Consider the following 13,366-nt stretch of genomic DNA (forward strand, 5'->3'; position numbering starts at 1 on the left):
AACCAGCTTGTGGGTGATAGCTCTCCCCTCCTAGAACACCAGAATCTCAGATCAAGAAGGGATGTTGGTCAACGGCCATCAGACCCAGCTCTTACTTGAGTCCACACTGCCCCGCAGCAGGTGGGCATCCAGCCCTTGCCAGAAGTCCACTGGGAGGATGAAACCCCAAGACTCCCATCCTGCTTGAGGCTCGCTCTAATTTTGAAGTTCCCCTTGACATCCACCCTGAATTCTCCCTGCAGCCATTGCTCCTGGTTCTTTCCTCCTGAGTCTTTTCTTCTCCGGAATGAATCATCCCAGTGCAGGAAGCCAAGACCATTGGGCGCTCCTCTAGACTCAGCCCAGCTGACCAGTGTCTTCCAGGTGTGATAGCCAGGAATGAACCCTAGCTCTAGACGAGGCTCAATGAGGGCAGAGGCGGAGGGCTGTCCCCCTTGTCCTACACTCATTCTGAGATTGTTTCCCCACCTGCAATGTGTGGAAACCGAGTCAGATGACCTCTGCCTGAGCCCCTTTCCTGGCCAGTGGTCAATAGGGATGTATCCCAGGTGGTATGGGGAGGGAGACCTTTGTAGTGGCTTCACCCAAGGAATACCTCACCCAGGCTGCCCCTGGTCTGTGTGAAAGCTCGTTCCAGTCCTGGTGCCTTTCCTGGAGTCAGCCAGGAAGTGCCAGTGCCTCCTAGGGCTGGGCTTGGGCAGCCATATGGAACCAGAGTTGCGCTCTCTGCCAAGAGTCACTTTGGTATCACCCCTTGATTCGGCTCCCCCTGCCCTCCAGCATGCCCAGGCTCGCGCCTTCTCCATACCCTCAAGCAGCTTGGAGGGAGGGAGGAGAGCCAGAAGCATGTCACTGGGCTTCCCTCTCTCATTTGTCTCTCACCGGACCCAGCCAGGCCTCTGGGACTCTCCGATTCCTCCAGAAAACCCCCGGCCCCAAAGTGGACAAAGCCTTGCCCGCCTTTCATTCAGAAGAGACTCATTCAGCTGTAAGTTTGCCCAGGGAATTAAAGGGGAGGCAGATAAAGCAGGGAAGGCTAGAATTATACGGAGGACAAAGGCTGGGAGATCTTCCCCAGTTAACCCCGTCTGACCCCAGCTGCGGAGGCTGCCAGCCTGTCCCTGAGAGGGGCCAGGCAGACTGGCGTGGTGCCCATCGGACCCACCTGGGCCGCACAATGGGCAGGGAGTGGAGATCAGTCCGCTCCCTGGAAGGAAAGAACCTTTCCATTTATGACAAAGGGCATTCCTATGCCAGCCCTGACAGCAGACTTTCAGACTCCTTCCCCACCCCCGGCCCCTACGCCCACTCTGCCCCCCCATAGGAGGGGTAACTCATATCATGCAAAGTGGAGAAGAGAAACAGGAGAAAAGCATTACCTTCCATCCTGTCTGGGAAGCAAGTGATCTGAGCTGATCAGCAAATGTGGGGCTTCTCCGGGGACGGGTGAGATTTTGTAAAAGAAGAGGAACAGGGAACCCAAAGGAATGAATCTGGAGACTGAAATCTGTGGGGTGGGGCAGGTAGAAATAGAAGTGGGGGGAGCATTCCCCGAGCCCCATAAATCATGCCCTGGAGTCAGTCTGTTGGCTTGCTGACTTGATAATGGTGATAATAGCTGGCGTTTCCATTGTGCCAAGAGATTTACAAAGTAAGGGGGGGGAATTCTTCCAAAATATCCCTCTTAAGTAGGTGATACAAAGATCATGTCATAAAGGAGGAGACTGAGGCATAAGTGGGCTCCTAGCAGTGCAAATTGGAAGGAGGAAGCGTGGTCAGGTAGGGCACAGACCAACCACATGCTGGCATCCCCTGCCCAGCCTGTCTGTCTCCCACAAGGACATAGTTTGCCATTCCCTTATTTTCCCAGGATAGTCCATATTAGCTCCCAGAATCCTTAGTACACTCTGAGTCTCAGGATAAACCTTGGGTCTTGAGGCAGGATGTAACTCCCCGCCTTGATTTTCTAAAGGTTGATGATCAAATGTGGTTGATTCGAGGGTTGATTCCAGGCCATTCCCTGCTTTCTTACTACTATTTCTACATAATCAAATAGCACCAAAAACTGGCTACACTGAAATGGCGAGGGCCCTGGGAACAAGGTCATGAAGTGGTGGAAGGAACCCGGAACGTTTAGCATGAATCAGAGACGATTTGGGGATGAAATCGGAAAGATAGGGACATCCTAGTCACTTTCAAGATGGCCCCAGAGGGAAGAACCACAACAACAGGGGTGGAGGAGGGCCAATTCTGAGGGGGCCAATTCTGAGAGGGGAAATCCTTCTTAATGATCTAAGATGTCTCCGAGGGCAATGAATGGGCCACTGCATGGGTCAGCATGGCTTCTCCATCGCCGGAGGTCTTCGTACAAAGGCCGGATGATTGGGTGTGCTGGTCAGCTAGGGGGTGGGCCAAATGGCCTCTGAGCTTCCTTCTAGCTCAGATTCTGTGAATATGGGGCTAATCCTGTCTCTGCGGTGGGAAAGAATGGAGACTGGATCTAGAATCTCATTAATATAGGGAGCTCCCAGGGGAGGAAACTCCCTCTAACAGTATATGGTAGCATCTTCAAGTATCAGAATGGCCTCAGGTTAGGGACTTGCTCAGGGTCACCCAAATAGCTTGTACCAGGGGCCAGGCTTGCACCCCATTCTTGCTGGCTCCAAAGCATCTCTGCAGGGACTTTATTGCCTTACCTCTCATTCTCATGCTCTGCCTCCACCCCTGTTGTTGTGGTTCTTCCCTCGGGGGCCATCTTGAAGGTGATTAGGATTGTCCCTGCTATGGTGGGGCAGGAGGAGAGGGGGATTGGTCCCAATTGGGAGGGAAAGGAATAAGTCCAGAGACCCAAACTCTCATTTCAGCTCAGTCACAATTCTCTCTGTGGTGCTGGGGGCTCACCTCTGCCCTGTGGGCCCCAAATCTCCCTTCAGGAGGAGGGGACTAGGCTGGCCACGATGGGCTCCCGCCCCCCTTGCTGCTCAGAGAGCCCATGACTCAGAGTCTAGCACCCAGAGGCAGCTTTCCCTCCTGCTGTTTGTTGTAATTTTGGGGAAAGAGCCAGAAATGTAATAGTTGGTGGAATGTTGAGGGCAAACACCGTTATCACAGATTCCAGCGCCCTGTTTGATCAAATGAATCATAAGCAAACTTGGGGAGGCTGAAAATTAGCTCGGCTTCCAAGAGAGCCATACAGCCTGCCTTCCGAGACCTCCAAAGGAAGAGGCCCTGGGGAACAGCAAGCCCTGGGAAGATCAGGCCCCCCAGAAAGATCAGGCCTTGGGGAAGATCAGGCCCTGGGGAAGATCAGGCCCCGGGGTAAGATCAGGCCCCCCCAGAAAGATCAGGCCTTGGGGAAGATCAGGCCCCCCCAGAAAGATCAGGCCTTGGGGAAGATCAGGCCCCGGGGAAGATCAGGCCCTCAGGCTTGCTCCTGCATCCAGGAAGAGCCTCCCTCTGGTGCCCGGGGCTCTCTACAGCTGGAATCTGACATGGAGAAGCTGTCACCATCCCGGGAGGACATTGCTGAGCAGATCGTCCTGGACCCTCTGCTGCCAAGTAAGCAAAGGCTGCTTAGTGCAGATGCCATTCGGCGGGGCAGGGTTCGACTCCCACATAAACCAAACCCCGTTTGCTTGCTTTTTATACAAAATAGGAAATTAAGGAAGAATGATTTCATGAAAATCCTTAGATGGGTTTGTTCAGAGCCAATGTCTTGGTCCAATCCAACAGGACCAGCCTTAGCTTATAGACATCCTCTCTCTGTGTCTCTGTTGTGGAATGTGTGTGTGTGTGTGTGAGTGTGTGTGAGTGTGTGTGAGTGTGAGTGAGTGTGTGTGAGTGTGTGTGTGAGTGTGTGTATGTGCGTGTGAGTGTGTGTGTATGTGTGTGAGTGTTAGTGTGTGTGTGTATGTGAGTGTGTGTGTATATGTGTGTGAGTGTTAGTGTGTGTGTATGTGAGTGTGTGTATGTGTGTGTGAGTGTGTGTATGTGCGTGTGAGTGTGTGTGTATGTGTGTGAGTGTTAGTGTGTGTGTGTATGTGAGTGTGTGTGTGTATGTGCTGTGAGTGTTAGTGTGTGTGTATGTGAGTGTGTGTATGTGTGTGTGAGTGTGTGTATGTGCGTGTGAGTGTGTGTGTATGTGTGTGAGTGTTAGTGTGTGTGTGTATGTGAGTGTGTGTGTGTATGTGTGTGTGTTAGTGTGTGTGTATGTGAGTGTGTGTATGTGTGTGTGAGTGTGTGTGTGTGTGCGTGTGAGTGTGTGTGTATGTGTGTGAGTGTTAGTGTGTGTGTGTATGTGAGTGTGTGTGTATGTGAGTGTGTGTATGTGTGTGTGAGTGTGTGTGTGTGTATGTGCGTGTATGTGTGTGAGTGTTAGTGTGTGTGTGTGAGTGAGAATGTGAGTGTGTGTGTTTGTGTGAGTGTGTGTGTATGTGTGTGTGTGAGTGTGTGTGTATGCTTGTGTGTGTCTGTGTGTGTGAGTGTGTGTGTATGTGTGTGAGTGTATGTGTTTGTGTGTGTGTTTGTGTGTGTGTATGTGCGTGTGTGTGTGTGTGTGTGTGGTGGGGAAAGCTTTATGGGGATGGGGGTGGGTACGTCTTGGACATGGATCCAGGGAACTAACTTCAGAGTAGTTAGCAGCATCTGAAATCTCTGCTGTGAGGCTAAATAGGAATGGTGAAGGGAAGGGAGATGGAGGAATCCCTCAGTGCAACCTCTACCTGACCATGAGTCCCCAGCAAAGGGTCATCTGAACTCTATGGTGGGGAGCTCACTCCCTGTAGAGGCAATGTATTCAGACAGTGCTCATTGATTGGGAAGGTTTCCTGCCTGGATCTGCCTCTCAGCAACTCAGCTCCCCCCCCATTCCCTCTTCCCCCTACCTCCCACCTCACCCCCTCCTAGTTCTATCCTCCGAGGGAGAAACTGAACAAATCCATTGACATGTAATGGCTCCCCAAGTACTTGACCACGGCTCTTGTGTCCCCTAGAAATCACGTCCAGGAGACATCCCCGGTTCCAAGGAGAAAACTCCTATGGCTTAGTCTCTAGAATCCCCCCATCCCGATTAATCAGTGTAATCTTTAGAACCCTAAATATGACTCTAGTTGCTTAGAAATGGAGGGAACAGGAAAATTGACGTTTCAGTCTTAATCTTTGTGATTACATTTGGGATTTTCTTGGCAAAAATACCGGGGTGGTTTGCCATTGCCTTCTCCAGCTCATTTTATAGATGAGGCAACCGAGGCAAAGTGGGTGAAGAGATTTACCCAGAGTCGCACAGTTAGGAAATGTCCCAGCTCAGATTTGAACTCGGGGAGATGAGGCTTCCTCCTGATTCCAACTCTCTTGATTCTCCTGCGCCCCCTAGCTTCCCCAAACAGGAAAATTTGGGGCTAAGTCCGTCACAGTCTGAACCAAGCAGTCTGGCAAGAAGCATTTATGAAATATCTACTAGGTGCCAGGTGTTGGGAACTGCCACCTAAAGGACTCATTGAGTCACAAGCTCTGAGATTACCTTATTCCTCCTTTTTCTCTCCCTGCTGAGGCAGAACTTCCCGTCTCGTCACCCTGGGTCTAGCTGCCAAGGAAGAAAGCACCTGATAAACTACGATCTAACTGAGCTGATATCCTTTCATCTGCTCTGAACTCTTGGCGCTGAGATGCCCGATTCCAAATCTCTCTCTCCCCCAATCACCTTGTGCCTTCTTTCTTCTTTGCGGAGCTCCCCGGAAAGCTGTTTTGAGGAAGGGCTCAGACCAGCCCCATTCTCTGGGCTTCGTTCCCTCGCCCCCAAACCTTTGCAGGCCCCTTCTCAGGGTTGTCTCCCCCTCTCGGAAGTTCCCTGAGGTCAGACATGTCTCACTTTCCTATTTGTATTCCTAGCCCTCCATGTGCTGCTGGTACAGAGAAAATGCTTGGCGACTTAACTGTTGAAGGCTCCAGCATCCTGGTCTCTCCCCCCGGGGGAAGGAGCCAGCAGTCCTGCCAGTCTCTCAAGTTCACCAGCTCCAAATCCCCAGCTCTCCCCTCTCCCTTCCATCTTCTAAGCAGCTGCTAAATCTTGTTACACCTCCCTCCATCATATCCATCGTAGGCACTCCCCCCATTCTAGTTATACTTTTCCCCATTCTACTTCCCTCCTTCTCTTAATTATCTTCTATTTGTCCCATCAACAAGAAGTGTTTGCTTGTCTTTCTGATTAGGTCACAAGCTGGTGGAGGGCAGGGACTCTGGCCTCTTTTGTACCCCTAGCACTCGGGACAGTGCCAGGCACCCACAGGTGCTCTTGTGTGGGCGGATATTTCATCTGAATGATTCTCAAAACTTATTTACAACATAATGGGGGGAGCATTGAATTACTGTTGCTATTACTCATATATTGTCTTAATAATAATAGCACTCCATTAAGTGTTTGTGAAAAGACATGAAGAAAAGGAGAAAGTGGCTGGTAAACTAAGGCCGAAATCCACCTCAATGAAGCTTAGACTTAGACCAACCCCATCTGGTCCAGCCTTCTCATTTTTCAGATAAACTGAAGCCCAAAGGGATTGTGGTAGATGGTAGAGCCAGGATTCCTGCCCAGGCCTTCTGGCACCGAAGCGGATGCTCGAGACTGCACTGCCCACTGGACTTCCCTGACTTCTGCTGTTATGCTCTTTCCACTAAGAAGGGAGGAACACACAGATGTGGGAAAGGATCAGTATGGGGAGGGGTATTATCAAAGAGTTTGGCACAGTAGAGTCCAAAGGAACAGCTCTGAAATGGTGACACTTTAGTGACCCCAAGTAGGCTCGTGGAGCATGCTGGGAGCAAAGGCATCATTCTCCTTGGAGTCTGTCCTTCTTTTCACCCAGCTTCTTTCCCCTCCCCCAACACATCTCAGAGTTTGCCCCCGACCCAAGGTCTCTTTGGACCATGACGAACTGATAAATTGGCCCTGTCCAGTTTATCAGCTGCCAGAAGCCCGCCCTAAAAGATTCATGGGTAACTGTTGAAGAAAAGCCTGGCTTTTCTAAATGCTGAAAGGGGGTTCTGAGCATGACCCATTTTTTCAGAACCCTTTTTTTTTGCCACCATCTCTGAGTGGGAAACTGAGAGGGGATCAGAGGAATCTCAGCTCCACAATTTCCCATGGGCCTGAAGGACAGTATAAGCCTTGGCTGTCCACTCTAATGGAAGCCAGAACATTTTGTGCTTACAGGCTTCCCAAGCTCCTATTAGAAGAGGCCGACACTCTCATTCTACAGAGAAGGGAGCAGTCTCACAGACTTATAAATCTCACAGATTATAAGGGGCAGAGATGGGGCTTGAAGTCAGGTCTTTAGATGCCAGAGCCAGCATCAGTGGTTAAGAATCCTTTGTCCATCTAAAAGGGTCTAAAGAAGACCAACAGGAAAGCAGAGGCACAGACAGAGGCAGGAGCAGAGCCTCCCCCAGGAGCAAACAAAGCCATGATGTCCCCTCAGCAATAATGGGAGATGTTTCCAGCAAGGAGGCAGGAAGAGTTGGAGCTGGGAGCAGATGCAGATTGAGCAAGAAGATGCTGCTGAGATAGGCCTCTAGTAACGGGCTCCAGCCTTGCCAAATGCCATGCCACAGATCCATCCCATATCTGACATCCTATCCCAGCCCACAGCCTTCCCTCAGCCTCGCCTCAGGCTGCCAGATTCAGTGAATTCAGAGCATAAAGGAGATTGCCATCTTTTCAAACATGGGCTTGTTTAGTTAAAACCACAGAAGACCTTGAGGTAGAACTGGAGGAGGACATGGGGAAGAAGTGGAAGGACAAAGGAGGACGGGAAATATTTCAGCAAAGCGTGGGGCCCATGAGAGCTCATGCAGAAATTAGGCTGCCTTCAAAACAAATGCCTCTCTGGGACTTTTGGACTCCATAGGCCTTTGCAAAATGTGAAACAGCCTATTAATGATAGTTACTGTTATTTGAAATCTCACACTTATCAATAATAGTTGCTGTTATTCAGTCTCTTTATATTTATCAAGGATAGTTACTGTTATTCTAGTTTCCTCAAGTGTATCAATAATAGTTACTGTTATTCTAGTTTCCTCAAGTGCATCAATAATAGTTACTGTTACTTGAAATCTCTTCACACTTAGCAATAATAGTTACTGTTATTCAGTCTCCTTATATTTATCAATGATAGTTACTATTATTCTAGTTTCCTCACTTGTATCAATGATAGTTACTGTTATTCTAGTCTCCTCAATTGTATCAATAATAGTTACTGTTATTCTAGTTTCCTCAATTGTATCAATAATAGTTACTGTTATTCAGTCTCCTTATATTTATCAACAATAGTTACTGTTATTCTAGTTTCCTCAATTGTATCAATGATAGTTACTATTTTTCTAGTTTCCTCAAGTGTATCAATAATAGTTACTGTTACTTGAAATCTCTTCACACTTAGCAATAATAGTTACTGTTATTCAGTCTCCTCATACTTAGCAATGAGTTACTGTTATTTGTAGTCACCTCAACTGTATAAATGATAGTTACTCTTATTCATAGTCTCCTCACGCTGTATCAATGATAGTCACTGTTATTTTGGGTCTCCTCATCCATGAATGAAGCTCAAAGCCCTCTTGTAATAATTGCCAATGACACATGTACAGTACTTAGAGATTTGCCATAAAGCACTGCACAGCAGCATCTCATTTAAGCCTCTCTAAAGTCCTGTAGATTCCATTCATATTCCCATTTTCCTGAGGCTCAGAAAGCTGAAACGACTGTCCATTGGTCACTCAGCCAGTGTCACGGGTGGGCTTTGAACCCCTGTCCCTCTGACTTCAAACACAAGACCCTTCCCGTTATGTTACATGGCATGAAACATGTCTTCTGAACCTTCATCCATTGTTCTTTCCTCAGAAACATGTTACTATTCTGTATGATGACTGGTTTTTGCCCCTGTTGTCTTGTGGATCCTCACACTGAACAAACCCTTTGTCTCAGCCTGAGGAGAGTTGCTTCAGAAATGCTCTTCATCTTCAAAATGTCACAATCCTAACAATCCTCTGCTTATGCAATACTTCTTAAAGCCACGAGCCTTCAGAGTTGTAAAGCTCTTCGGCCTCTTCTCTTCATGGCTCTCAAACTCGAATGAGCCCTAAATATCATCCTTAGCAAATTTACTGATGACATCAAGCTGAGCAGGTTGCTAGCCTGTTAGATGACAAAGTTAAGAACCAAAAAGTCCTCATGGGGAAATGTCATTAGGATGAAAAAAAAGGCTTTACTTGAGACCAAAAGTCATTTTCACAACTAGGAAGTGAGGTGGGTGTGGCCAGGTTATAGTTCACCTGAGAAATAGATGGGAGTTCTATTCAAGCTCCAGGCCATGTGAGTCACCAATGTGATATAACAGTAAAAGAAGATCCAGGGATCCTGGGCTCCTTTGAAAATGGGACCACATGGTAGATGGGGAAGTGTCGGTCCCTTGTCCTGAGCAGATCCTCAGCAAGCTCTAGGAGCAGAAATGTGCTAACAGTTGTGCAGAATCAAACTATAGATACAGGCTAAAGTGAAAATCAGAGGAGGTCACTTGAAATGGCCAAGAGACAACCTAGATCTGGTTTCCTGGAGATTCCTGGCTGTCCCCAGAAGTTAGCCTTATACTCTCTGGGGGGGGGGGGAAGCTGTTAGTGTGTGTTTGTGACCCCTAAGAACCCTAAAGAAGAAATCCATTACTAAATCAATGACTAGGAATGGGACAAGCAAACACAGAGTGATGGAGCCAGGATTGGGTTTGTACCTGGTAAAGAGCAAAATTCAATCATTTAGCAAACAATGATTAGGCATTAACTCTTAGAAACCCTCTTAATGCTACCCAAGTTTGCAATACCTATCATCTTCACTGATGTACCTCCCATTTGGTATATAGAAAGCTTGTAAAGCTCGTAAACCCTGGGAACTTTTTTAGATGAACTATTCACTTGTCCTGGGTTTTTTTGTTTTGTTTTGTGTTAGGATTACTAAGTGAGAACTCAGGTTGTCTGGATGGTGACAAGGTGAGAATTCAGGTTTTCTGGACAATTACAAGGTGAGAACTCAGGTTGACTTGATAGAGGGGGCAAGCTCATTGGCTGGGGTGGTTCTTCCCAGAAGCCCTTGCATTATCCCACGCCCATTCTCTGGGAGGATAAAAAGAGACAGCACTGGGCGCAGAGAGCAGATCGGCCTGGAGAAGGATAAGAGCTGGAGGAGATTCAGAGCCAGGATTCAAGAAGAAAGACTCTGCATTGCATCAGGCTTGACGGGGCTCTCTGCAGGAAGGGAAGTCACTTCTTTGGACAAGAGTTAACAGCAACTGCCTGGAGACAACGGTTCATTACAGGAAGAAGAATCTGTTGGAGAGATTTGAGTAGAAGACACAGCAGATCTCTTCCCAGAGAGCGCGATCCAGCAGCTTCTAGAGACGACAGCTCACTACAGTTTTGTTTTTTGTTTTGTTGTTTTTTGTTAATTTTGGAAAGTGGATCTTTGAACCCTAAGAAGACTTTACATTTATCTCTGTTAAATTTCCTTTCATTAAATTCATTCCAAAATTCAAGTTTATAAAAACCTTTTTTGGGTCTTGATATCAGGAAGATTCTAATCCATGTCCTGTCATTAATTTGTTGAGCATATCATATCACTGCTGTGAGCCTTTGTTTTCTCATTAACAGATTAAGCAAGATAATCTTAAAAGTTCATTCTTTGCTCTAAATTCTTACACATTAGTATTTCACTGATTAAAAATCATTAAAAACAATTCCGAAAATTTTTTGGACAACAAACATGCCTTTGAATACAAAATGTTGATGAGATAAAAGGTAAATAAATCAACCATATGGATTATCTTTCCTTGAAAAAAATTTAAAGAAAGAAATTTAAAACAGGGATCATATTTGCAGACATTTAGAGTCGGGGCATGATATGGAAGCCTAAACCAGGGCACAAACACCTTTTCCAAGTTATTCAGATACTGAGAAGAAAGATTTTCCTACCTGGAAGTCATCTGGTGCAGCCTAGAGAAGGGTTTCAAGAGTAGGATTGTTCTTATGTGATAGATAGGGACTACAAATTGATATTTACTTTTCTGAACAATCTAGCATATTATGAATAAAGAAATGAGTGAAGGAAAAGAAAAAGTTGTTAAGCCCTTACACTGTGCCAGGCATAGTGTGAAGCAATTTATAAAATTATTCCATGTGATTTTGTAATAACCTTGGGAGATGGGTGCTATTATTTTACAGATGAGGAAACTGAGGTTCAGCCATTCTATATGTAGACTAGGAAATGATTATCCTTAAACCATTACCATAATTATTCTAATCATCCTGAGCTCAAAGGAAATATAGTAGTATGCTTATATATTTTTTCATTAATTACTAAAAAAATGTCTTTTATTAATTTATAAATTAGCTCTGAGTCCCCTCTTCACAATTATTCAAAACATTCTTTTAAACATTCATTTAATTATTAGATTAGGAGTTTGTGTTATATGTAGATTTTCAAAGTCTTCAAGTTTTTAAGTTTTGTATTTCTGATTTATTTAACATTTGAATTCCTGCTCTCATTTTATCTAACCTGGGTTTGGAGATTAAGTTATTTCTCATCATGGTTGCTGTATTTAACTTCAGGGTGTTGTTGGTTAATTTGGAAGGGCATCATTGACCAAAAAAAATTTTTTTTTTTAAAAAGCAACTTGAGAACCTTGTCTAGAATAACTATCATCTGCTTCCTCTTGATTTGAAACACTGGGACCTGACCAACGTCTGTCCGGACTCTTCCCATTTCATCCCCAGCACAGTGGCCTACTTGAATTCCCAGCACTCTCTCTACTGATGAATTTCTGGCCAATGAGATATTGGCTCTTTTAATTGGCTCTACTATCGCTTGCTTTCTTCCAGTCATATCAATGGAACACCATTCATTGCTTTGCCCTCTTTGCCAAGCTGATCATCACCAAATGGATTTGTAAAATAAATACTTACCAAAATGTCTGGCACAAAATAGGTACTTAGTAAATGTTCATTCCCTTCCCTCTTTCTCCTCTTCATCCTGACAATTTCCAGTAGGGCCAATCTGTAGTCAACCACCTAATTCTTAGCTTCAGAGAAGTTCATATTGACTCCAGGGCGAGTATCATCAGACCCCACTGGGCCCGCATGTCCTGCCAGGACCTGGGAGAGAATGTGGCAGTCTCAGGACACAGAGAGTGAGATCGGATGGGCTGATATCCCTTTGTCTTCTCTCTTCCCCCTAACATGAGTCACTGAACTATAGGTCACTGAAAGACCTTCGTGGTCCAAACCAGGTGCCAAGCAAACCACAGTGGGACAGAACCAAGGAACAGCTTGTCCACGGCATGGGCGATGGCTTGGACTTTAAGAGCAGTTAGTGTTACCGTGTCCTTTTGTTTGCTGGACTAAAGTGGTCTAAGGTCCTTTTGGCACATAATCCTATGATTTGATGAGTTTCTTCTTGCCTGAGTCAGTGTCTGTCTGGTGGGAATTCATGGGAATGGATATTGAGGGGTCAAGGTAGGATTAAAGGGAGGAGGCTCAGGTTAGTCTCTAACCCCTAGATGCTGCCCAGTAGAGAAGCCTCCAGTCTCTCCATTCTGGAACAACAGGAACTGGACTTGTGTTACCTCATGAAACTTTAAAATTGAAAACAGATCCAATCATATTTTGTCTTGATGGGACCGTGTCTTTCCTTCCCCCTTTGAGAACACACACACATACACACACACACACACACACACACATTCACACTCACTCACACACACACATTCACACTCATACTCACACACATTCATACACACATTCACACACACACATATTCACACTCACACTCACACACACATTCACACACACATATTCACACTCACACTCACACACACACTCACACACACACACACACACACACACACACACACACACATGTCTTGTAGAGCTTTTTACTATGTTCAGACATCTTTAGAACCAAAAACCAAACAGTGAGCCCAGTGACAATTCTATCAACAGCAACTCTACTAGAAGAGCAGTGAAGGCAGTTTTGACAGAGATTACTTTGCCTCAGAGCCTAATTTGGAGTGTAAGTGTTTGTAGGGGAGGAGGAGGGTATTTGGAAAGATCAGTACTCTTGCATTAACGAAGGTGGGGTGATCAGGGCTGTGTCCCAGGATGCAGAAATGTATGGCCACTGAAACAACTGAGCTTAGCCCCTTGTTGGCTAGAATAATGGTTTAAAATAAACCCTACCTCCGGCCAGCCGCCACACTGTAGCCCTGCTCTTCCCTGGCCCATACCCAGTCTTCTGAGTTTAAGGGGTAAGATAGATGAGCAGAACCATCAAAGTCTG

The 13,366-nt window shown here is 46.3% G+C and overlaps 1 protein-coding gene across 4 annotated transcripts in view; it reads left to right on the top strand.

The window, feature by feature from the left end:
- Positions 1–3,352: 3,352 nt before the first annotated feature.
- The window catches only part of ANO1 (anoctamin 1), a 162,513-nt gene continuing 152,499 nt past the window's right edge, over positions 3,353–13,366 (top strand). For 3 of the 4 annotated variants that reach the window (XM_074276728.1, XM_074276729.1, XM_074276730.1), the window contains exon 1: positions 3,380–3,558. In XM_074276728.1, the coding sequence (XP_074132829.1) occupies positions 3,492–3,558 (67 nt within the window). In that variant the 5' untranslated portion in view covers positions 3,380–3,491. Of the gene's footprint in view, positions 3,559–13,366 lie in introns of all 4 variants that reach the window. The other variant, XM_074276732.1, reaches the window with a different exon arrangement.

The sequence above is a fragment of the Sminthopsis crassicaudata genome, chromosome 6 (assembly GCF_048593235.1).
Source record: "Sminthopsis crassicaudata isolate SCR6 chromosome 6, ASM4859323v1, whole genome shotgun sequence".
Taxonomy (NCBI): Eukaryota; Metazoa; Chordata; class Mammalia; order Dasyuromorphia; family Dasyuridae; genus Sminthopsis; species Sminthopsis crassicaudata.